The following is a 24,525-nucleotide window of genomic DNA, read 5'->3' on the forward strand; positions in this document are numbered from 1 at the left end:
GGGTGGTGTGTTAGGTGTAAATGTGTACTTTTCTTAAATTTCATAATTAACATGAGACTGGTTTTCCAAAGACATTTTTGTATTGAATCTTCATTCTTATCTAATTTTTCCTCCTTAATTTCTGTTACCAGCTAACAATGCAGTGGATTTTACAACAGTGAAATTTCTGCTTCAGGATTCAAAAAGCTTGTTACATGCTTTCAGTACACGGTCAAATTATGACGGTATTCTTCCACAGGCCTTTGCTCAAGTCAACGAGCTCCTCCAGACATTTGCAGAGGTAAGAGACCTTTGGAATGCCATTTAGACTACCTAGTCACATATGTTCTAAAAATGTATTAGCAGACAACAGAGATAAAGGATATTTCAATTCTAACTTATTTTAACCCATGAATGGCATTAAGTGATTATTAAGTGAATTGAAGGGAAAGTAGGCGATTCTTATTGCAAGTTATAAAACACATCCTCTTATGGATGTGTTGTTGGAATTGTTGGAATTTTATATTGTTTCATTTATGGATGGAAGCAAGCTATGCCTTGTTGTTTGACTACCTATTTCCTAGTGCCCCAGACCAGTGGATCACAGTATCCATCAGAGTACTTTCGAAGTTTTTTTAAAAGATGCAGATACCAAGCCCCTCTCAAACCGGACTGAATCAAACTTCTGGCAGGGGTGCCCAGGAATATTGTTCTTTTTCACTTTTTATTTTGAAATAGTTTCAAACTTACAGAAAAGTTGCAAGACGAGTTCAAAGAATTCCAATATATATCCTTTACCCAGAGTCTCCAGTGTTACCATTTTTTCACATTTGCTTTATTGTTTTCCCTGCCTAGCTATCTACCTACTTATCTATCCCAATTTTTTTCTGAACTATTTAAGAGTATGCTGCAGGTACGATGCCCCTTTACCCCTAAATACTTCCATATATGTTTCCTAAAGAAAAAGGATATCTTATGTAACTAATATAATTAATCAGGGAATTAGTATTGGTATAATACAATTAGCTAATCTGTAGACCTTATTCAGACTTTGGCAATTGATCTACCAATTTTTTAAGAATCTTCCCATGTGGCCCTTATGTAGTCAGCCTAGCACTGATGCCTTTTTACCTCTTTTAAATTAACTATATAAGTTTTGTTTCTGGTAATACTCTATTTCTGCAGGCTTCTAAATTCAAATCTAGAAAATTCTGGGAGTTTTATGTGTCAGAAACAGATAAAAAAACTCAGTAATCACAATTATTAGATAACACATTAATGATACTTTCATCTAATATATATATATCATATTCTTATTTTTTTTTTCTGAGTTATAGAATTGACCAGGTTTGTCTCAGTGTTGTTTTATGGTCACATAGGACCCACTACCTATGAAATAATGAAAGGATTAGATACTAAACTTCGTCTTAACCGGTAGGAAAAGAACTTACTTGCTTAAGAGAGTATCTCATGAAGTAAAAGAAGCATCTTTTTTTATAAACTAATAAGAAATATGTGATTACTCTTGCCGAAAATTGATTTAAGGGGTGAAATGATCTTTTGGGTTAAGAGGACTAAAACCTTGGCGGTTGTATTTTTCCATGGCAAATGTGACTTTGAGAACTATCCGTAGGAAAGAATGGACCTGGGTATTTGGGGGATTGCAGCTTGAGTCTGTACTTAAATTGTGTAGGGAACAATATATTATCCTTTCTTATCACAGAATTGAGCCCTAAACCCCATCTTTAGTGAAACAAACATAGTAAACAAGATGGAAAATTCAGATTACTTGCAGGCTTTATCAGTCTTTGAATTAAGATTACTGAAAATAAAAAAAAAAATTAGGATTGATTGTGTTAAAAATAGCAATAAATGTCCAGATTTAAGGCCATTTCATCAATGGGAAACCAAGAGATGGGAGTTACCATGAAAATGTGGCATTAAAACTTAGTGTTATCAGATGATGGCATGCCTACTAGATGTTGTCCACTGAGTATTTAAAAATATTGAATTGTTATTTATTCCTGGATCCTAATTTTCCAGTTGCTACTTAGCAAGAGATTTGTGAAGGCCAGTGATGAAGAATCTGCCTCATTAGTGCTCTTCCCTCAACACCTGGCACTAGTGTGGTGGCTGGAAACAACCTGTGTTGTTTCCATGATTAGAGCTCTGAGTGTTGCTCCTTTATTTTCATATTAGAAACAATTCATTGTCTAAGTCAGCCAGGAACTTTGAGATTTAGCTTGGGCTTTTAAAATACACTTTGAGTAGGAATCGTTTTGTAGAATGCATTAGCTTTGGTATATGACTAAATACTTAGTCCTGTCTCAGTAACTTGAGCAACAAATAGATTACCTCCAGGGATAGGTTATCTAAATACAGTTACTGCTAAAAAAAAGAAAAGTCCCAAACTTAATTTATCAAGAAAATCAGTAAAAGAGGAATATTCACTTGTTTGCTTCTGAAAAGGCTTGTGAGAAAACAAAACGGAGAGTTAAATGATCATTTTCCAGAGTTTTATATAAATGGGGCGTGAACAGGAAAAGGATATATACATTTTTCTTTGATAAGCCTTCCAACCAAAAAAATAAGACTTGCTTTGCCAGGAAGATAGAATATTTAAAGTCAGTCTTGTTAATAAACTTTAGACCTACATGCCCCTTAGATCCCCATCCTGACTAGTTGTGTTTTGGGTGGTTTTTTTTTTTTTTTTAAGTTTTTTGTTGTTTTTAGAGAGAATGGGGTAGAGGGCAGAGGGAGAGGGAGAGAATCTTAAGCGGACTCCATGCTCAACGTGGAGTCTTACCCGGGGCTCAGTTTCACGACCCTGAGATCATGACCTGAGCCGAAATCAAGAGTTGAACACTCAACCAACTGTGCCACCCAGGTGCCCCTGACTAGCTGTGTTTTTAACCTCTGGTTATTTAACCTCTCTGAGCTTCATTTCTTCTTTTGCAAAATGAGTATAATAATCTGTGCCTCAGAACTATCATGAGAATTAAATAAATTAATATTTTTATTATTTTTTATTTTTTAAAAGATTTTATTTATTTATTTGACAGTGACAGAGACAGCCAATGAGAGAGGGAACACCAGCAGGGGGAGTGGGAGAGGAAGAAGCAGGCTCCCAGCGGAGGAGCCTGATGTGGGGCTCCATCCCAGGACCCTGGGATCATCCCTTGAGTTGAAGGCAGACGTTTAACGACTGAGCCACCCAGGCGCCCCAAATTAATATTTTTAAAGCACTTAGTGCTTGGCACTAGTAGGTGCTATGTAGGTGTTTGATAAAGAGACCCATCTGCATAGTTGCATACACTAATATTTGAGAGCTGAGGGAAAAAAGCCAGGATGTGGTGATTAAAAAAATATATCTCGGAACAAAATATGTCTTTCCATCCATGTATATTTATTAAGTGCGTAATTAATGTAAATAGGCAAAAACAGGAAGAATAACTTTCTTTTTTTCTTTCTGCCCCCAAAGATAGAAAAGGGGAATATTTAGTTTTATTGTTGGAGAGAGATCATAACCCCATTCACAGTCAGATTACTGAAGGTCAAGTCCTGTTTATGAGTATCAGCTGTGTGACCTTGCACGAGTTATTTACCCTAAAACATGGATAATCTTAGTATCTGTTTCACAGGGCAGTTGTGAGGATTAAATGAGCTAATAGATACAAAGTTCTTAGAAAGTTCCTCTGCATATATGCATAAGAAATGCTCCATAAAATATTAACTATTATTACTGACAGTGTTGGAAGTTTTTTTTTTTAATTAAACATGAAACTAACAACCCATGAGCTAACCTTTGAAATCATAGCATTATCAACTGTTATCCACAAGGAAGCCTAGAGAAACAGAATGATTTTATTTAAGTTCACGAAGAAGTTACAGTAGAGCCAAGACAAAACCCCCCCAAGTTTTAAAAGTCATAATTAAAGGTTTTTTTTTTTCATTCTGTCAAGAGTTTTTTTTTCCACTTATGTTAATATTTTCCCCCAAGGTCATTTTTTTAAAAATTATTTGAATCAATAGTGTAGCTCTCATACTCTGTACAGTATCTTTAATTATCAATATTTAAAATATGCTCAGATCTGTATTCTTAAATACTTGTCATTAGCCTGGTATTTAGTACACTAACTCCTTCCAACAACTACCAAACTTCTTCAAGAGCAATCTATAACCCTTGTTTCCATTTCTTCACTTCTTAATCCTTTATAAGTAGAATTCTACCTCCACACTCTATTAGGTGAATTAGGTTATCATTGATCAAATCCATGATCAAATCCACCCTTTCTCCTTCTTTTCTAGTTTCTCAGCCTTTCTCAGCACTTGATGTTGTCCACACTTTCCTTCCTGAAACTTAACCTCTTTTGGCTTCTCTTGCTGAATACTTCTGATTCTTCTCGTATCTTGTTGGTCTTTTTCTGCTTCCTTATTCCCTCCCTTCTTCCTTTGATTTGTCTACTCTTTTCTCTTCTCTTCTCTTCTCTTCTCTTCTCTTCTCTTCTCTTCTCTTCTCTTCTCTTCTCTTCTCTTCTCTTCTCTTCTCTTCTCTTCCCTTCCCTTCCCTTCCCTTCCCTTCCCTTCCCTTCCCTTCCCTTCCCTTTCTTTCCTATTTTCTCTCCTAACAGTCTCATCTACCTCTGAGGTTTGTCTGCATGGGAATGATTCCCAGCTGTATCTTTTAAGCTACAGATCTACATATCCAATTACCTGCTAGATATCTTTACCTAAATATCTTTTTATTATTCACAGTCGACATTCTAAGCACAGACTTGTGGTCTGTTTCTCTTCTTTTCCATAACTGCCTTTCTTCTTGGCTTTACTACAGGTGGCCATAAAATCCAGAAATGTAGATAAATATACATTAAATGGCTTACTGCTATTACATTATCATACATGATATGTTCAGTGCATTGCCTTCATCAGCAAGGCATAGTATGAAGTGCTGTTTAAGATTGCAATGAATGTGGCACATTTTAAAATAGCATTTTCAGCACTTCCTGCACCTGTATCTGAGATGTGATGCTTTTAAGTGTTGATGTGTTTGACTATTACCAAATAAAACTGTCTTTACATTCCTTTGGAGAAGTAAATCAAGGGGGTTTGATCTATTTTTTCCTTATGGACACTTTATATTTCTATTATTTGTGCCATTTTTTTTCTGGGCATCCAGATTAAAAAAATCGTAGGGTCTCCCTCATTCCTTATTTCTTGTGTACATTTTTTTTCTTTTTCTTTTTATTCTACTGCCTTTTCCTACCTAATTCAAGTTTTCAGAACTACTCTCCTGGATTACTTCAGTAGCCTTCTAGACAGTCTTCTTGCCTCTTATGTTCTGGTTTTCTTAGAGTACAGTTCTGGATCTATCACTTCCTACGTTAGAAACCTTTAGCGGTTTCTTCAATGGCAAAAGGTTTACATTCTATCTTGTTTCTTGTGTTTTTTTTTTAATAACCCTTTCAGTCTCATTCTTGTTAATGGATTGTAGGGTACTTAGAGGCTTGATTCCACATACTTATCATTGTATCCTAGGTGTTCTCTGTCTTGTTTAATACGACATGTGTAGAAGTGTCCAAACAGTATTCTTAAATTGATATTAGCATGTTAGTAAGAAAGGTCACTGTAGTAAATACATTGGAAATATTGTTTGATATGAATGGAAAAGGAAAATTTTTTTTTTTTTTTTTAGTTCTGATGCTTTTCTGGGAATATTCTGTACATAATCAAGGACAAAGAGTAATCAACACTTCTTGGAAAGCTAGAACATTGTAAGCACAATTGGCATTAAATTTCTCTCACTTACTAGTGAAGGACTGGCTGAAATTTGTGTAATTCTTATTTCCCCAGGTCAAGGCAAAACTTAGGCAAAATCCTTCAGAAACTACAGTGGGTAAAAAGCAAGAAGATATTTCTTTGATGAAGTCTAATAACCAAGAAATCACCATTTTCTCAGGTTCTCATCTTCCCCAGCCCAACAGACATCAAGAAATCTGGTCTATCCTAGAAAATGTTTGGATTACATTATGTCAGAACAGGTACTAAATTTCTAAGAATTTTTGAATTCTAGGCTTTTCCATCATTACTGTTATTCATTGAACAGTTAGTGTTTGGGTTGTGAGTTTAATGTATTAGATTATGTTACTGAGGGCCTTTTATCAAACTGGTGCCTTAGAAACAGTGATGCTTAAAAAAGGGTGCAAACAGATTTATCTCGAGTCTTTTAAAATTATATATGCCTAGGCTCTATCCCTAGAAATTCTGACTCAGTAGATCTGAGGTGACACTGAGTGCATAAAAAACAATGTCTCCATGTGATTCAGATGTGAAACCTTCATGAGAAATATTTCCCATGTACGTTAAAACCAATGAAAGCCACCTAGATTGGCTAAACAAATTAGAACACAAAGCCTTAATAAAATTTAAAATAATGTAAGAAAAGGTCATTTTGGATTAGGGAAAATTCATGTAAGACTTTTTAAAAAGAAAGATAAAAACTCTTACGTAAAAGGAAGAAATGCTTTTATTCCTTTGATACACATGAAAGTACTACGTTACTGGTAAAATGAAAAGATAGATACTATTTGTGAGTAGTTCTTTAAATGCTGCTGGAGTAACTTAAAAAAATAATTTAAAGTACCTGATTTTAAAGTAGGCCAACCCTCCCTCCTGTACTTTTTCCCAAGCCCATAATCTTTCTATAATTTTATGTATAGTATATATTTATGGGTCATACTATATGCTTGTTAGTAAGATTTTGGTTCAAGGGTCAAGTTATTTTGGATTAAGATCATCTGTCCTAGCAGCAAGGGAATATGAGCATGCTTCTTAAACATCTATTCTCTATTACAACACTGTTGACTTAGGGCCCATTTTTAGCCCTTGGCTACAATTATAATTTCTTTCAAACAAATGTGTAGTTTGTCATACTAAAGAAATACCAATACCTAACATGTAAGCTAAAGAAAACAATACTTAAAAATTTGTGCTTTCATATAAAGCATTTGTATTTTCATATCTTTGTTTGTTTTGTCCAGTCCAGTATTTGAAATGTTTTGGCTAATCAGAAACTCTTGTTAGCAGAAGGTTACCACATATACTAGGCAGATATTATTATCAATTTCAAAATAAAATAGATTAAAGCCATTTCTAAGGTATTTTAGTCTTCATTTAGAAAATATTTGAATACTTTATTTATCTTAGAATTGACCTATAATATACATACATTTATGTTGAATGTTAGAGTTCTAGGTAATTTCTATATATTAAATAGACTTCGTAGTATTTCAATATATGAAAAATGCTTATATCACTTTATCAATGCATAGTTATTAAGGCCTACTTGATTGCTTCTCATACCTGATTGTATACCAGAGTCACTGTATAACTTCAATACATTCATGCTTGAGCATGTAGAGATGCTCATTTGAAGGTCTAGTAGGCCCTGTGTATTTTAGGTTTCAAAAAACTTTTTCTTTTAGGAAGGTGAAACTATACTTAGTAAACCATTGTATTTCTTCAGATTCCATAAGTTTTCCCTTTTGCAGCCTTGTCAAAATGCTTTACCCCTTTCATACATCACTCGTAGGAATGTGGAAAAAGTTTATGGTTCCTCAGCACGTTATTTTTTTTAAGCTCATTAAACATTAGCTGTTTTTAATCTTAAAACTTTTTTTTACAAAGCTTAGTGGGTTGGGGGAGTAAATTAACTATGATTTATCTTATTTTGACCTCTACTTAATAGAGAAGAAAAAATAGGGGAAAGAGAAGCAGAATAAGAATGATTCTCAAGGGTGTGCCACACTTTTATTTTATAAAACGTTCAAATCTTTCTCTAAATAAGCTGCCCCACTCACTACAAAATCTTTTTCTTCACGTAGTATCTTTGGATGAAACACATTCCTAATTTTAATAAGGTCCAATTTATCACTATTTTTCTTTATGGTTAGTATTTTTTCTGAAGTGTTGGAGGAATGAGGATACTTACCTAGTGTTTTTCATTCATGCATCCATTCACCCAACAAATGGGTATATTGAATTCCACCTGTATGTTAGAAGTGCCAGGCGCATTAGACAAACTATCTGCTCACCAAGAGGGGGGAAAGAGACAAAATAATGAGGTGTTAAAAAAAATAATCACGGTAACGATCAAGGATTATAATTGCAACACATTAAACATGTCATCACCATATGACCCAGCAATTCCACTCAGGTATATACCCAAAAGAACTGAACACAAGTGTTTCAACAAAAACATGTGCATGAACGTTCACAACTATTTACAATAGCCAAAGTGGAAACAATCCAATGTCCATCAGCAGATAAGTGGATACGTGAAATGTGGTGTCTCATAAAATGTGTGTATCCATAAAATGGAATGTGACTCAGCCGTAATGAAGTATCCATACACACTATGGCATGAATGAATGTTGAAAACATGCTAAGTGAAGGAAGCCAGACACAAAAGGTCACATGGCATATGATTCCACTTATATGAAATATCCACAATAGGTAAATCTGTAGAGATAGAAAACACACTGGTGGTTACCAGGAACTGTGGGGAGGGAGGAATGGTGAGTGACTGCTTAATGAATACAGGGTTTCTTTTTGGCGTGAGGAAGTGTTCTGTGACTAGATAGTCGTGATGGTTGCAGACATTGTGAATGTATCAAATGTCACTGAGTTGTACACTTCAAAATGTTAAAATGGTAGTTTTATGTTTATTTTACCACAATTATTTTAAAAAATGCTTTGGAAAGTACCGTGAAGTGAGAAACTTCCCTTGAATGCTACTACCTAAAGGTGTTATTATGTACACCCAGCCGTGTTTTAAGGCATGGTTATTTGTTTCCTAGGGCTGCCATACCAACTTACCACAAACTAGATGGTTTAAGATAACAGAGATTTATTCACTCACGGTTCTGGAGGCCGTAAAGTCTGAAATCCAGGTGTCTGTCTGCAGGGTTGGTTCTTTTGGGAGGTTCTGCAAAGATCCTATTTCAAATAAAGTCACATTCTGAGGTTCTGAACCAACACGAATTTCGGGGGCATACTATTCAACCCAGTACAGCATATGTGTTGATTGTTTTATATGGTGGTTGTTATGTTCTATAAATAAATTTTGTGTACCTGTATTTTTCTCTCTTATAGATGGCATGAGCATTATTTTAATAGGTCTTTGGTATTTCATCAGGTGGCTAATCACTATTTACTTAACACTTTTTACATCATTGAACATGTAGGTGGTGACTAATTGTTGACCAATTGCAAATTATTATGAATATGGGCTAGATTTCTAAAATTGGAATTACCGGAGTGAGGTGTATGAACATTTAAAACTTCCAGTTTCAGCAAACATGTAAATCTGATGTCTTTTTTTTCCCCTTCTCCTTACTGGAGTACTGTTAGTATTTATGTAATGATTTGAATGTAGATTAATAGTATTACTTCTGTGTCTTACGGTCTCTTGATAAGAAACATTATTCCCACAGCTTATACAGTATTACTTTAGATTAGACGCACATGGTTGTTGCCCTAGATCATTTTTCCCAAGTCACTGTCTCTTATTTCTAATTTAAATAAATCAGGATTATGAGAGAGGAGTTATAAGTATTACCTCATTTTATATATTGGAAATGCTTGAATTACAATAAATGTCCATGTATACCTATGAGTATCTTCTTTTTCTCTATTAGTGTGGATGTATTTCAAAGATTGGGCCCAAATGCAGCTTTGACTTCTTCAAAAATAGCATCATTTGAAGAAGCATTTGTATCTCTTCAAAAGTTAATGGCAGCTGTGAAGGATATTCTTGAAGGAATTCAGAGGTAAACACTAATTAATTTTAAAATTTCATTTATTACTTTTCTCTTTCTTCTAGGTTTACCAGCATTTTTGGAGGTTCTGGGAGCCTTCCAACGAGTTTTATGAACTAATGACTTTTAGACTTAACCTTTTTCCTCTCTCTTGCAAAGAATCCCTATTTGGAGTCTGGACTACTAGAATGTTTCTAGTTTTTTCCTTTCTAGAAAAAATATACCAGGTTGTAAGCTTCATAAGGAACTTTATTTTCATTATTGTGCAGCTCTAGCTCCCAAAACAGTGCCTGGCATATAATGGACACTCAGTAATTCCTTGTTGAATAAATATATGTTTAGGTAATTATCACTACTGCCCTTTAAAAACAAATATATGTTAATATTTGTTAACATGATTGATTTCCTCGAATACAGTCTCATAGGACCACAAACTGAAAAAGTTTGAGAAGCAGCATAGTCTTGTGATGCTTTGAGACTTCTACATGTGTGATTATTTTAAATATTTGTGGGCACATAGAAACCGTAGAGCCAGAAAGCTGTACAGTAGACCAGACAGCACCTTTATAGGTTGAAGTCAGATGTTTTCTTTTGTGGAGGGAAAGGAGAATACTAAACTTAATCTTGCAAGTTTTTGGATGCACACCAAAATTGCTTGACCTGAGTTAAATATGCAGCTTGCTCACAGAAGACTATTGTTCCTTATAAATTAAAAAGCAAAAACCAAAGAATCAAAATTGATTTGATTTGATTTGATTTTAGTATGTCCAAACTTTAAAAACTTGGATTTTCAAAACAACAGTTTTTAAGCTTTTTTTCCTTTCTCTTAAGGGTTTTTGGAAACTTCATCTCATTAATACACAAAGCCTTTGTACTCCTTTTTGGATCATTAGCTAAATGATTCTTAGAATAGCTCTTTGGTACTCTTAAGTTACTAATGAATTGAAGATGTGGCAGATCCCAAGACAAGTGAAATTTATCATCTCTAAGTGCAAATAATAAAGCAATACTAAATAAGAGTAGCTTTATGAGGGAGAAAATTCAGTTTTTTATTTTAGTTATGCAAAATCTATTTTCACATTCTAGGTTGCATTAAAGCCATTCTTTTTTTTTTTTAATTTTTCCTTTGAGGAATGCTTTGTTTATATTCCATATGCTTTGATATGTACAAATCTTTATTTTCTAAAATTTCTACAATTTCAGTTTGATTTCCTCTAGAATTAAAATGAGTGTTTTTAGTATTAAAGTTCCAAACGTAAGGGTGGTTTTACTCTTCATAATTATTAGATTTATTATACTATGATCAGGAAATTTTGTCTGCATCACTTCTTGAAAGCATTAAAGCCATTCTTAACACTCCCTTTTCTACAGAAAGTAGGGATAGCAATCAGTTACTCAACACATGTTCGTTGAGCAACAGTTATGCGTGGCATCATATTAGACTCTAGGGAATCGAAGATAAATTAGGTGCAATCTCTGACTGCAAAGAGCTTGTTTGTAGAAAGAGTGTAAACAGTCACATTACAACAGATAATTGCAATAGAGTTGTTAATATTTTAATAGGAACATATGCAGTGGAGGGAGGATGCGTTTGGCAATGGAGAAGGTTGGAGGGGACTGTCTTATAGGCCACTCAAAGCAGTTTCTGCTTTATCCCATAGGCTAGTATTTCACACGCTTAGGTCTGTTAATTATGTGCCTGGAAAGAAGTGTTTCTGATCCAAAAAGTTTTGCTTACTACACTATGCTCTTGGAAAATCACCCTATACCCATTTACATATTAATGGGCTTTATAAACCTTTTTAATTTTAGGAGCTGTAAACATATAGATGCCTGGGTCCCCCATGCCTGAGACTGATGCAGTTGGTCTAAGTGTGTACCTGGCTATCAGGATTTCAGAAATTTCTCTAGGTGGTTCTAATGTGTAGCGAAGGTTGAGAACCACTAGCCAACATTCTTAACCAGTGGTTCTCACCTGGAACTTGTTACAAATGCAAATTCTCAAACCCTGCGAGACCCTACGGAATCAGAAACTCTGGGGGTGGGCCCAGTAGTCTGTGTCCTCCAGGTGATTCCCTGCACATCATAGGCTGAGCACCACTGGTTTAAGTGATGCTCAGCCCTGGTGGCTGATTATAATCATCTGGGAGCTTTAAAGAAAGAACAGTGTCCAGCCTGACTCTAAACCTACTAAACCTGCATTTCTGAATGTGGGACCTAGGTATAAGCATTTTTACCAACTCCCAGGTCGCTATCATGTCAAGCCAGAGTTGAGAAGTTACAGCATGTACTGCTACTAAGCTGTATTTAAAGAAATAAATATTTGAATTTTAAGGCTGATGGAATTTTCTTATTCTTTCCTCGAAGGACACAATACCTCCAGGAATAAGAAAATATTAGTGGCTCTGCTACTTTTTTGCATATTACGTGGGGCAATAAATTGTCTTGAGCCTCAGTATTCATTTATAAACCCAGGATAATAATACCTTTCCAGAGTTTTTCACAAAGTTATTGTGCTTTGAAAGTCAGGTATTGATATAACTAACCAAACCAGTGATTCTCCACTTACTTGTTGGGGGAACTTGTTAAAAATGCAGAGTTCCAGTTATAGTGAAATCACAATATCTGTAGGTATTTCATAGAGGGAGGGCAGTTGTATTTTTAACAAGCATTCCAGAGGATTTATATGCGGGTGTTGGGGGATCACAGTAAAGAAACGAATCCAACTTCCTGTAATATATAATATATTAGAACCACTTTTGCCACCAGTAGAGGGCATTGTGAATAAAAAAGTTGCTCATTTCAGCATTCATTAATCTACAGGAAATTACTAAACTCACAGGTTTTTTCTTTTTTAAGCCCTTCAGACAATAGGCATTTAAATCTAAATGTAATAGAAGTTAATAATTATGATATTTTGTCAAGTGTGTATGTAGTCTTAAAATCTTTTAAGAAACAGTCATGTTAAATTCAGTTAAATTTTTTTTGGGTGGCTAACTATGGGTAGATTTTTAAATTTTTAAACATTGAAAAATACACTCAACTTTGTAGTGACTCCGTATCATTAGCATTTTCTGATACTTGTTAAAATGGAGTAGTTTCATTTGATTTTGAGATACATACCCACTGAATATAGCTCAACTCTATTTTATCATAGCATAACATGTATGACGTTACATTGGGAATCAATAACAAGGTGACTTGTTAACCCAATACTTCCATTAAAGAAGTGAGTGAAAATGTATTTATTAAACTAAGAGTTTGGGCTTTTAGTTCCAGATTTATCCCTTTGACTTTAGACTTGTTACTGCCCCCTTTAAGCCAGTCTCTTTCCTTATGAAATGAGAATCCTGATGCCTTCTTCAGCAGAATAAATGAGAAAATGTATATGAAAATACTTTGTAATCTGCAACATAAGTGTTAGTCCTTGTTTTCTCCATAAAGCTGATATGTTAAATTTGAAATGTTTAAAAAGTGTGCTTCCATTTAAATAATGCTCTAAACACGGTTGTGATAAATCAGGGTAGAAAATGTTGGTGGAGCAGTTGTCTACACAGTTATACAATTGGGAGATGACCTGAGTTTGCGAAAATTGAAAAAGAGGTGGGAATATTGCTGATCCTTTCTTTCTTCCTGGGTGGGAGAGTGAACTTAATTTATTTGCTATTAGTTTAGAAATTGCTTTGCTCTTTCTCATCTCTCCTTTTTTGTGTATATAGGAGTAATCTGAGCACTTTTGTTAATGGCCTCTTTATCTAAACACTAGAGAACCAGAGTCAGTACTCTTTCCATGTAGACAAAAGTGCATTAAGTTTTTGTTTTTTTGTTTTAGGTTTGTACTTTCTAGTCTCATTTTATACTTTAGTAAACAAGATCGGGTTACTCTTAAGATCACAAAAATCTTTTGCTTAGTAATTAAAGATTACAAAGTTTCATTTGGAGTGAAAAATTAATTGGGAAGTCATTTGGCAAATTCTAAAGAGAAGTTCTACTTGTACAGTAATAAAAATTGTTACATATCTGTGTGCTTCTCTACAAAGAGAAGCATCTCTGGCATCTCTACAAAGTTAAATAAACAGGTCATATAATCCAACGGCAAAGCATACTGTAAATGTGTGTGTGCAGCTTTGACTTGAAAGCTAATACTCAAAACAACAATGAAAATGCTTTAAGGATGTTTTTGTGCCTGTGAAGTAGATGATGAGCTGCCTGGTTTGGAAGCAGGGAGCAAAGTGGAGAGTGAACATAGGAATTGCACTCTGCCTAGATTTTATAATCATGTTTGTGTGTTTCATCTTTGTAAAACAAGCTTGAAATTATTTTGAAAAAAACAGAAAAATGGTAGCGTTTTGAATCCAAAAATAAAAGTAGATCATGCCTAAATATGCATATTCATTTTAACATTTGATTTAACATATAAAACTGTGCTTCTGTGTTAATTTAATGAACTCTAGATTTCTCACTCAGGTAGCTTTAGATGAAGGTTGAAGTAATGAATGTTTTCTTAGTTTCATATTTAGAATCATATACAGAGGTGGGAGAGGGGGATGTAAGTTGCTTGTTGAGTAGGTTCCTTGTAAGTAACTTGCCACATTTTAGAGGGGGGATGTTTTTATATGAAAGGGTATCTCTTTTTTTTTTTTTTTAAAGATTTTATTTATTTATTTGACAGAGATAGAGACAGCCAGCGAGAGAGGGAACACAAGCAGGGGGAGTGGGAGAGGAAGAAGCAGGCTCATAGCAGAGGAGCCTGATGTGGGGCTCGATCCCACAACGCCGGGATCACGCCCTGAGCCAAAGGCAGACGCTTAACCGCTGTGCCACCCAGGCGCCCCTGAAAGGGTATCTCTTGTTTAGGTAACACTTTCTTTCTAGCTGTCATATTTGGTTTGGTTGAAGATTGAGTGCTAACTGATGCATTGGGCTTGGTCATATTCTGGATGGGCTTCATGCCGCATCAGAATATGATTTTGAAAAGTGAGACTTGTGCTTGGATTTAGGAAAGGAAGATGATTCATTTTTATCATCTTCAAATGCTTTAATGTTCAAAACTTTAGTAACCTCTGTTAGCATCCTGTGGCTTTGATTTGAAATACTTTGTAGAGCTGTTTTTCTAAAGCACAGTAATAGTCATGAAGTTTGGGATTTTGTGTATGTGTCATTTACATGTATTTTTATCTTATTAAGTCTTATTATCTTATTAAGGAATCTTCCCATTACTCTCTTGTGGATGTTAACATAAGAGCAAAACAGGTACTGATATAACCATACATGATTCCTGTGAAAAGGAATCCTATAATCACGGCAGCTTTTCAGATGTGGTAATGACTTAGTCACTTCAAAGAAGTGGAGTTTGCATTTGCGAGAATATTTTATTAACTTCATAGTGTATGTTTTGGTAGCCGACCTCTTGAGGTGTTTTAGAAAGGTTATTTAGAAAAGTTCATACTTCAGTTGACACAAAGACAACACTTTTTCGGCTGTTTTACAGATCAAACTAATCGCTGAAACAGAAGTTTCTATTAGAGACATGTATAGATTATAAAAACATAAACAAGTGACTTTTCAACATCTCAGCTCATTGCAGGATGCAAGTAGTTCAGCCATTGGTAAAAATTGTCCTTATCTACAGTGGAGGGGTTTGTTCATGCTTAGGTCTGACCTACTTTCTTTGAGGCTTGGCCTTTCTACCCTTAGATATTTGGACTGTACCTCACCTCCCCCCCAGAGTTCGCACAACTCCCCAGACATCGCTGCACCTCTATCAGACTCTTCGCATGCCCCTCATCCTGTCCAACACCAAGTGTATCAGTTGCTATGATGAACAAGAGAAAAGAATACAACCTATTAATTAAAAATGAAAGCACTTATTTGCTTCACCATGCCATCATTTTGTACACAACTTTCTTATAATTTATTTCGTAATCAGCTCCCTGAGATTTTGAACACCTTTAAGGCAGAAACTTTACCTACATTTCTTTGTCTTACTTTTGTATACCTAGATCTATGCCCACATCACAACTACACATAATAGATGGAGAAAAGTATCAAATGAGTTTTTTATAGTCTTTCTGGTGGAGGGAAACTTCTTTAGGGCTAAATACTACTAATAATACTACATTATGACATTAAATGAATAGGTAATGTCAAGGTTTTAAAAGTGATAGAGAGGAATGCAAGCTAAGGAAGGTAAAGAATAAAATCAGGAAGAAGAACAACTGGAAGAAGAGATTAAGGAGATTTAAAAAAGGTATTTATGTCTAGCACAAATGATGGCGCCGTCAATAATTTGCCCAAATGGCTGGTGGGGTCACATGTTATCCTTGATTGCTTACTCCTGGTCTCTCTATATCAACTTTACAAATTAGGATTAGTAGAAGGAAAGATGGGATCTATTGGAAGGGATTGAAATTCAAGGAATATAAGCAGGTATTTCTTTATATAAGACATATGTAATGGGGGCGCCCGGGTGGCTCGGTCAGTTAAACATGGGACTCTTGATTTTGGCTTAGGTCAAGATCGCAGGGTCGTGAGATTGAGACCAGGTTGGGCACTATGCTGGGTGTGGAGCCTGCTTTAGATTTTCTCTCTAACCTCTCCCTCTGCCCCTCCCCCTGCATGCTCTCTCAAAAATAAAAAATAAAAAAACCAAACAAACAGTTATTTAATAAGTAAAAGCTTTTTATGGCACCTATATTGCAGTTTGATAAACACTGCTCTAACAGATTGCTCAGGACTTAATTTTTAGAATAACTAGATTTTATTTTACGTATCTGAAGCTTTTATCTATGCTCCCCAGGATTTGTAATTCAAGAATAGGACATAAGGACCTTTATTTTTATTCTGAGTATCAGTGGGTTGATGTCACAATTATTCCTTCCATCCCTGAAGCATTTCTAAATGTCGGTGTTCCCTGTTTTTAGTCAATAAAATTCAGGTTTGGGTGAGAGAGTTAAATATTTCCCATCATAAACTCCATGATCACAGCAGAATTAAACAATCAAATATATATCTTGAAGATAAGAAATATTTTAGTTTGTTTATGGAGTTTTTTTATTTAAAATCAATATTCTTTTAAATTTGCCTTTTGTTTGTAGCTGGTTATTTCTACCTGATGATTTATTGATCTGATATTTGATTAAAATTCCCTGCTATTTAATCTTTTGTTAAGAAATGCTAGAACCAGTTAAAACTACATTTTTCAATGAAGCTGTTGGAGTAAATTGACTAAATCAGTGGGGTTAAATATTAGTAAAATAAATGAAATAGGGGAAATTAATTAAAGGTGCTGAATAAGGGCTATTATAGTAATTTTAACTTAAATACTAAATATATGGGATAAAGCCAGATGATCAGTTCTGATTCCTTCTTACAGAGTAGTTGTATGAAAGGCTTAAAGTTAGAGACTCTAAGATTATTCCCATCTATTTTGAGAAATATCCTCTTGTGCCTCCAAAGATCTTTTTACACGGTGGTAGGCCGACCATCTGGCCTGTTTTAGAAGTGATGCAATCAGTATGTTCAAGGTTACTTCTCAATGATATAAAAGGTTGAGTCCACCTCAGGACAGTGTTTTCTACATAGAAGACAATCAATACATGTTCATTTTTTTTTTTTAAGATTTTATTTTTTGTCAGAGAGAGAGAGCACAAGCAGAGGGAGAAGCAGGGAGAGGGAGAAGCAGATTCCCTGCTGGGCAAGGAGCCCGATGCGGGACTTGATCCCAGGACCCTGAGATCATGATCTGAGCCAAAGGCAGATGCTTAAGCCAACTAGGCTTCCCTCAATAAATATTTATTGTATATCAGAAATCCCTGGAATTATCTAACATTTTGATGTGCCAGTTCCTATTAATAAGGCATAATAAACCTTCTAGAATCAACGTATTCTTACCCTTAGTAATAATGAAACTATAAGTTGCAAATTTTCCAGTTAATCTTTCCTTCTGCCAGCATTAAGCTAATTTACTTTTGACAGCATGTAGCTGTATATTTTCCCCAATTTAGTTGTTGAGCTAAAATACATTATGAAAATCATCAAAATTATATTTTCTATATTAAAGATGGTAATTTATGCAGATTTTATTTTAAACCCTTTTGATAATAGATTACAAAGTGTGAGTACTTTGGTACAGTAGTGGAGCATAAAATAGTATAAAGAATGTACCCATCAGCCTTCTTCAAAAGGATTTGCATTCATTTACTAGGGTTATTGTTGTAGAAAAAGTGAAACACTATGACCTTTTGGGGGTTGCTAGATACTGGCTCTGAGTTAATGCCAATTCCAGAGACCTAAAATTCCATTGCAGTTGGAGAAATGGTCAGAGGGAGACCAGTCCACCTTGACTGATAAATAGTAGCTACTGATTTGTTTGAAAACTTGGGAAAAAGGAGCTTGGAAGTCTGATGACAGGGACGTCTGGAGAAGAGGTACATAGATGGGCATCTTGTAATGGGCATAGAGTAGGAGGGTATTTGTGTCCCATGTGAATACACATCAAGGCTACCCAATGCAGAGGAGACTCTGTAATCAGATGGGTAAGTCCAGCTGTCCTGTAGATGTCAGTCTCTCCCTAGCCACCCCAGTGTTTGGTCAGTGAGCTCTTATACGAAGGGACAACAGCAGCTTCTGTAAGATGAGCTCAAAAGTGGGACTTCCCCTCATGAAGGCTGCTCTAGCTACTATCTGTGCTGAGAGCCCAAACTGTCACCTGCAGAGGCAAATGCCAAGCATTCAGTAAGGCACCATTCCCTTGGAGACCAGTAAGCCATCTAGTGGCAGTGATTTGTCCTCACCAGGAATAGATACTTCTTTTGGTTATGGTTTTTTTTTTCCTCACTGTAGTGATTCTGCCAGCAAATCCATCTATTGATTTAAGAGATATCTTGGCCACTGCCTTGGTATGCCCTACAACTAACTTTTATAGCAAAAGCGCAGCTATGGCTACATGGAATTCATTGTCTTTATCATACATTAATCTAAGGAGCTGGCTTTGCAAAGCACTGGAGTGACCTATAAGAATTTTATTTACCATAGCAGTGGTGAAGTTCGAGGGCTGTTTTCCCCTTAGTCAGAATGTGTAGGATTAAAGAATCAAGGGGAGCAAGTGGTAATGGTTTCTCTATTATTATACTAAATAACTCTTCTCCTGGTAACAAGTACTGTTTCAGTCATTGCTTACGCAGGAAAAAAGAATTTCAAACAGAAAATTTAATAGACATACTTAATACTGTTGGAAGGACTGGAAGAGAAAAAGGGAGAAAGTGGGCATATCTGGAGGCATAAAAAAGAAGAGGGTTTTTAATACATTTTGAAAATATCTTGTATCCTGGTGCCCTCTGTGCCATAGGAACACAATACATGATTACTGTGACTGTTTTTTAAAAGTCAACAGTCATCCTATGCAGTGTTTTCTGTGCAGAAAAAGAGCCCTTCTTCAGTGTGTTCCATTCAATGAAGCTTTAATTGTTTTTTGCTTTACATATTTAAGCTTAGGGCACCCATCTGTCCTCAAAGCAAAACAAAGAAAATATAAATTATTTTTAGTACCATTAATCAGGAATTATTTCTTTTCATAAATGTATAGATTTCCAGAGAAGTTGCAGAGAGATAATTGTATTATAACCTGAGCCAACATACTTTTCATACCCATGCGTATTCAACTTCCTATTGAAAGTCAGGGTAAGTGAGATTGTGTGAGCAGGGGAAGGGAGAGAGGAAGAAAGAGAATCTTAAGCAGACTCCGCATTGAGCCTGACACGGGGCTTGATCTCACAACCCTGAAGTCATAACCTGACCCAAAACCAAGAGTCGGAGGCTTAACCAACTGAGCCACCCAGACACCCTGAAAGTCACCTTTTTTTTTTTTTGGAAGTCACCTTTTTTTCCCCAAAAGTCACTTTAAATAGAATTCCATGTTCAGAAATTTATTGCCAGTTCTTAAACTTAGATACTTCTGTGATGTAATTACTCGTGGGAAGGGACCATTGTTTATACACCTATTCCTTGGATTTCTACACTCTGTCTCAGTTCTGTGTCTTACCTTGGCTCTAGGGTGATTGGTTCTTGCTGCCACTCTCCTATCTGTCTACCACCAACAGAGCCACTGATCTCTCTTTTCTCTACATGCGAGATATGAAAAATACTCTTAGTTCAACTAAGATATAGTAGGACTTTATCGAGGGAACCTTCACTAAAAAGCTAATGAATATATGACTAAACAGAAAGAAAAAAAAAGGCAGTTCAACAATTCTTCGTGCTGAACCAATCAAAAGATTAGCTGCAAAAGAAATTGCATACTTCACAGTTTATCTACTTGATGGTTAATTTCCCTTTACCTCACCCCTCATGTTCTGCTACACGACAAATCATCTCAAAACTTATTGGCTTGAAACACTGGCAATCAGTTATTTTCTCTCATGGTTCTGGGGGTTGACTGGACTCAGCTGGGCAGTTCTCACTTGGGATCTCTTGTGCAGTTGCAGTCAGATGGTGTCTGATGTCGTCTCAAAGGCTGGCTGATACTGGATGTTGACTAGAACACCAACATGTAGCATCTTCTTGTAGCTTCAACTTCCTCAGAGGCTGGTTTCCAAGAGTGTCCAATAATATCAGGTGGAAGTTATATTGCCTTTAATGACATCGCCTCAGAAATCCTATAGTTTCATTTTCTCTGTGGTCACAGACCTGCCTAGATCCAGGGGAAGGGAACATAGACCCTATCTGTTGATAGAAGGAGGAATGTCAATATTACGTTGTAAGAAGAACATGTGAATGAGAGATCTTGTTATGTGACCATCTAGGAACAACAGTTTATATCCCTTCTACTGGCCAAATATACTCATCTCTCTTCTCAAGACCACCATGTTTTATCCCATTAGGACATTAGCTTAAAATCTAGGATCTTATCATTTAAATCAGGTCCAGGTGTGGTTGAGGCAAGGCTTTCTTTGGTGTGACTCCTAGGGTACCATGCCTCTCTATCTGTAGTGTGAACTAAAGAGACAAGTTTGTTGCCACCATCTCCCAACATATAATATCGAAACAGGCAAGGATACATGCTATATACCTTCACATTCAAAATGGCGTGGGGGCGGTGGGTGGCGGGACAAGAGGCACACAGAATTCCAGCAATTCTGAAATCCATCTATGCACGTGTTACCACTTCCTTCATTAGGACTCAGTCCCGCTGCCTGCAAATTATTTACAGCTGCTCTTGACTCTGTTCCCTGGGCTCTTGGTTTTGGCCTCTGAACTTTTAACATAAGAAAAGTAAGCTGCAACTGAGGAGCCTTCTCTCCCTGTCTCCTGTTCATTGAAGGTAGGGGAGTCCAAAACCTCTTTTCATTTTGTATTATCTCTAGCCCATTTAGTCCAAGTGGTGGTACTTCTACTAGAACAGTCCTCTAAAAACTGTTTTCTGTGAATCTTACTGGGGTTCACTCCATTAGACAAAAATTACAACCACAAAATTTTCTGAAATAAACACTTGCACTTAAACCCTACCTTGGGCTCCCCATGAAGCTGCTTCAGGGCAGTACCCTTAATATTTTTGGAAGTCCTGTTTAACAAAATTTGTGAGGCACACTCTTAAGACCCTCAAAGGGCCTTTTGTCTGTCTGAAAAATACTCCAGGGCACCTTAGGTCTTTCTGAGGTCTCAGCAAAAGGTTTTACAATAATGCTATTATGGTTTTCATCTTTAAACCATGTTTTCCTGCCAAACCTATTAAAGGTAAATATTGAATAATACTTATAGTTCTAACCTACTGAAAAATTTGGTTGTTACTTTAGGAATTTTTGATACACTCTGTGCCTTTGCAACATGTTTCCTCGACTCACCACTAGATCCTGTCACCACCACCCTCCCCTCCTTATACGCTCTCCTTTTGTGATCACATCTACTCCCAATCCCTTCACGAACGTTATTTCAATCTTACTGTCTCCTTGGTTCAGTTGTGAGCTTGCTGCTCTTACTCTAAATGTCTAAAACTGAGCTCATCATTTAAACTAGTGCCACCTGACTCCTTTCTGTTTTCTTCCTCTCTTTCTTAAGGTACAGGATTTTTTCTGTGTCCATTAGCTCAAATTTGTTCGTTGTATGTTGTTCATATTAGTATACGATTACTGATTTTTGTCTGAGCAGTTCTGTGATTTTTGTTAAAATTTCCAACTGTAGTTGTGAGCTTCTCAATTTCTTATGGAAATGCTGTCAGTGTTTGCTTTCTGTATTGTGAGGTTATGGTATATCTTCCTGATGAATTGTTTTCCTCTACTGCTAATAATTTTCCCTTCAAGTTTATTTTGTCATATGTTAATCCTGCCAGACCAGCTTTCTATTTTCTTTTTTGCTAGTATGAGATAAAGAGAAAATTTTTATTTTATTCTGGGTGATTATTTCTTTAATTTAAAAAATTTTTTTATTTAAATTCAACTTAGTTAACATATAGTGTATTATTAGTTTTGGGGGCAGAGTTCAGTGATTCATCAGTTGCATTTAACACCCAGTGCTCATTGCATCATGTGCCCTCCTTAATGCCCGTCACCCGGTTACCCCATCCCCCACCTTCCTTAATTTTTTTTTTACATGACATAAAGCTAGACTTGTTTTTTTTTTATTGATAATAAGTAAAATCTATTTACATAAATATTATTACTGGTATATTTGGACTTATTTCTACCATCTTTTTTTTTATAACTTTCAGACAGGTTTATTAATCCAGAAATACCACCCTACATTTGCAAATGTTGAAATCTGTAAGGATAAACAGTTGTTACAGAAGCATAAGAGAGCAGTGCAGAAGTGCCTACTCATTGGGGTACAGACATAAACCCATAGAGTGAATGAACTAAAACAACAACAACAACAAACGTTTCCAGGTGCTATACAAATGGATATTTTAGATGAAGGGAAACCGCTTGCTTATCACTGAACTAAAATCTTGGCTTGCATTCATCTTATTAAACAAAAACTGTGTTCCCCAAACATCTACAAGTTCAGCTACTAAAATTCCTTTAAAGATCTTTGTGGGTGGTTCCATAGTAAGGGTCAGCCTGAGGTGCACCAATGTGGGACTGCGCAGTGTCACTTTACCTTTTGTATTTGTCGTACTTTCCTTTGTCCTTGCTTGCCTTTTATTGGATTGAACAAGGTGCAATGTTAGTTTTTCCAACCCTTTTATCCCACTACTCGTTGGGAAGTTGCATATTTTATTTCTATTTTATATTGTTACCCTTAAACTAATAAATGCATACTTGTTTTATAAAGTCTAAAATATCAGGATTGGGGCACCGGAGTGGCTCACTCAGTCTTTAAGGATCTGACTCTTGATTTCAGCTCAGGTCATGATCTCAGGATCGTGATGTCGAGCCCTGATCGGTTCGCCCTGGGCATGGAGCCTGCTTGGGATTCTCACTGCCCCTCCCTGCTCTAAAAAAAATCAGGATTATTCAGATCCCGAGTAAAACAAGGATGTTAAGAACACTTAAATTGTGATCTCTCTCCTCTTGTCTTCCTTATCCTTATTTTCTAACATTATAGTTTCACGTTGTTTTAAACCACTCCCCAGACTATTGTTATTACATAAAATAGTTTTTGTTTTTATCCTCATTATATTTATTAGATGTTTGGAACTTTCAGTGCTTCCTTGATCCTACTCTTTCTTTTACGTTCAGTTTCCTATTTACCGAAGCAAATTTTTGAGTTCTTTTAGCAAAGGTCTAGGAATGGTAGATGCTCACCTTCTGACTCAGAGTGTTCTTTTGCTTTCATTCCTAATTGCTACTTAGCTGAGTGTGGATTCTAGGCTGACAGTTATTTTCCCTGAGCACTTTGAAGGTATAATTTAATTATCTTCTGTCCTCTTGGAAATGGGAAATCAGCTGTCAGCATATTGCTTTTTCTTAGTAGGTCATCTGTCTTCTTTTTTCTCTGAGTGCTTTTAAGATATTCCTCTATAACTTTTATGTTTAGTAATTTTATTGCAATATGTCTAGGTATAGGTTTTGTTTTAATTTTTCTTTTTTTAATTTAAATTCAATTAACATTTAATTAATTAACATAGTGTATTATTAGTTTCAGAGGTAGAGTTCAGTGATTCATCAGTCTTTTTTTTTTTTTTTAAAGATTTTATTTATTTGACAGAGAGAGAGACAGCCAGTGAGAGAGGGAACACAAGCAGGGGGAGTGGGAGAGGAAGAAGGCTCCCAGCAGAGGAGCCTGATGTGGGACTCGATCCCAGAACGCCAGGATCACGCCCTGAGCCAAAGGCAGATGCTTAACGACTGAGCCACCCAGGTGCCCCCATCAGTCTTCTATAATACCCAGTGCTAATTACATCACGTGTCCTCCTTAAAGTCCATCACCCAGTTACCCCACCCCCTCCAGGAACCCTCAGTTTATTTCCTGTAGTTAAGAGTCTCTTATGGTTTGTCTCCCTTTCTTTCTTTTTTTTTTTTTTTTAATGATTTTTTATTATATTATGTTAGTCACCATACAGTACATCCCCGGTTTCCGATGTAAGGCTCGATGATTCATTAGTTGTGTATAACACCCAGTGCACCATGCAATACGTGCCCTCCTTACTACCCATCACCAGTCTATCCCATTCCCCCACCCCCCTCCCCTCTGAAGTCCTCAGTTTGTTTCTCATAGTCCATAGTCTCTCATGTTTCATTCCCCCTTCTGATTACCCCCCCTTTCTTTATCCCTTTCTTCCCCTACCGATCATCCT

The 24,525-nt window shown here is 36.0% G+C and overlaps 1 protein-coding gene across 3 annotated transcripts in view; it reads left to right on the forward strand.

The window, feature by feature from the left end:
• Window positions 1-24,525, forward strand: part of SWT1 (SWT1 RNA endoribonuclease homolog) — a 108,743-nt gene that overhangs the window by 49,742 nt on the left and 34,476 nt on the right. For 2 of the 3 annotated variants that reach the window (XM_087858416.1, XM_045811495.2), the window contains 3 exons: window positions 132-280; window positions 5,830-6,017; window positions 9,675-9,806. In XM_087858416.1, coding sequence (XP_087714542.1) covers window positions 132-280; window positions 5,830-6,017; window positions 9,675-9,806 — 469 coding nt within the window. Of the gene's footprint in view, window positions 1-131; window positions 281-5,671; window positions 5,751-5,829; window positions 6,018-9,674; window positions 9,807-24,525 lie in introns of those variants that run through there. The other variant, XR_015722731.1, reaches the window with a different exon arrangement.

This window comes from Ursus americanus, chromosome 2 (genome assembly GCF_024610735.1).
Source record: "Ursus americanus isolate L20-20 chromosome 2, mUrsAme1.1.p, whole genome shotgun sequence".
NCBI lineage: Eukaryota > Metazoa > Chordata > Mammalia > Carnivora > Ursidae > Ursus > Ursus americanus.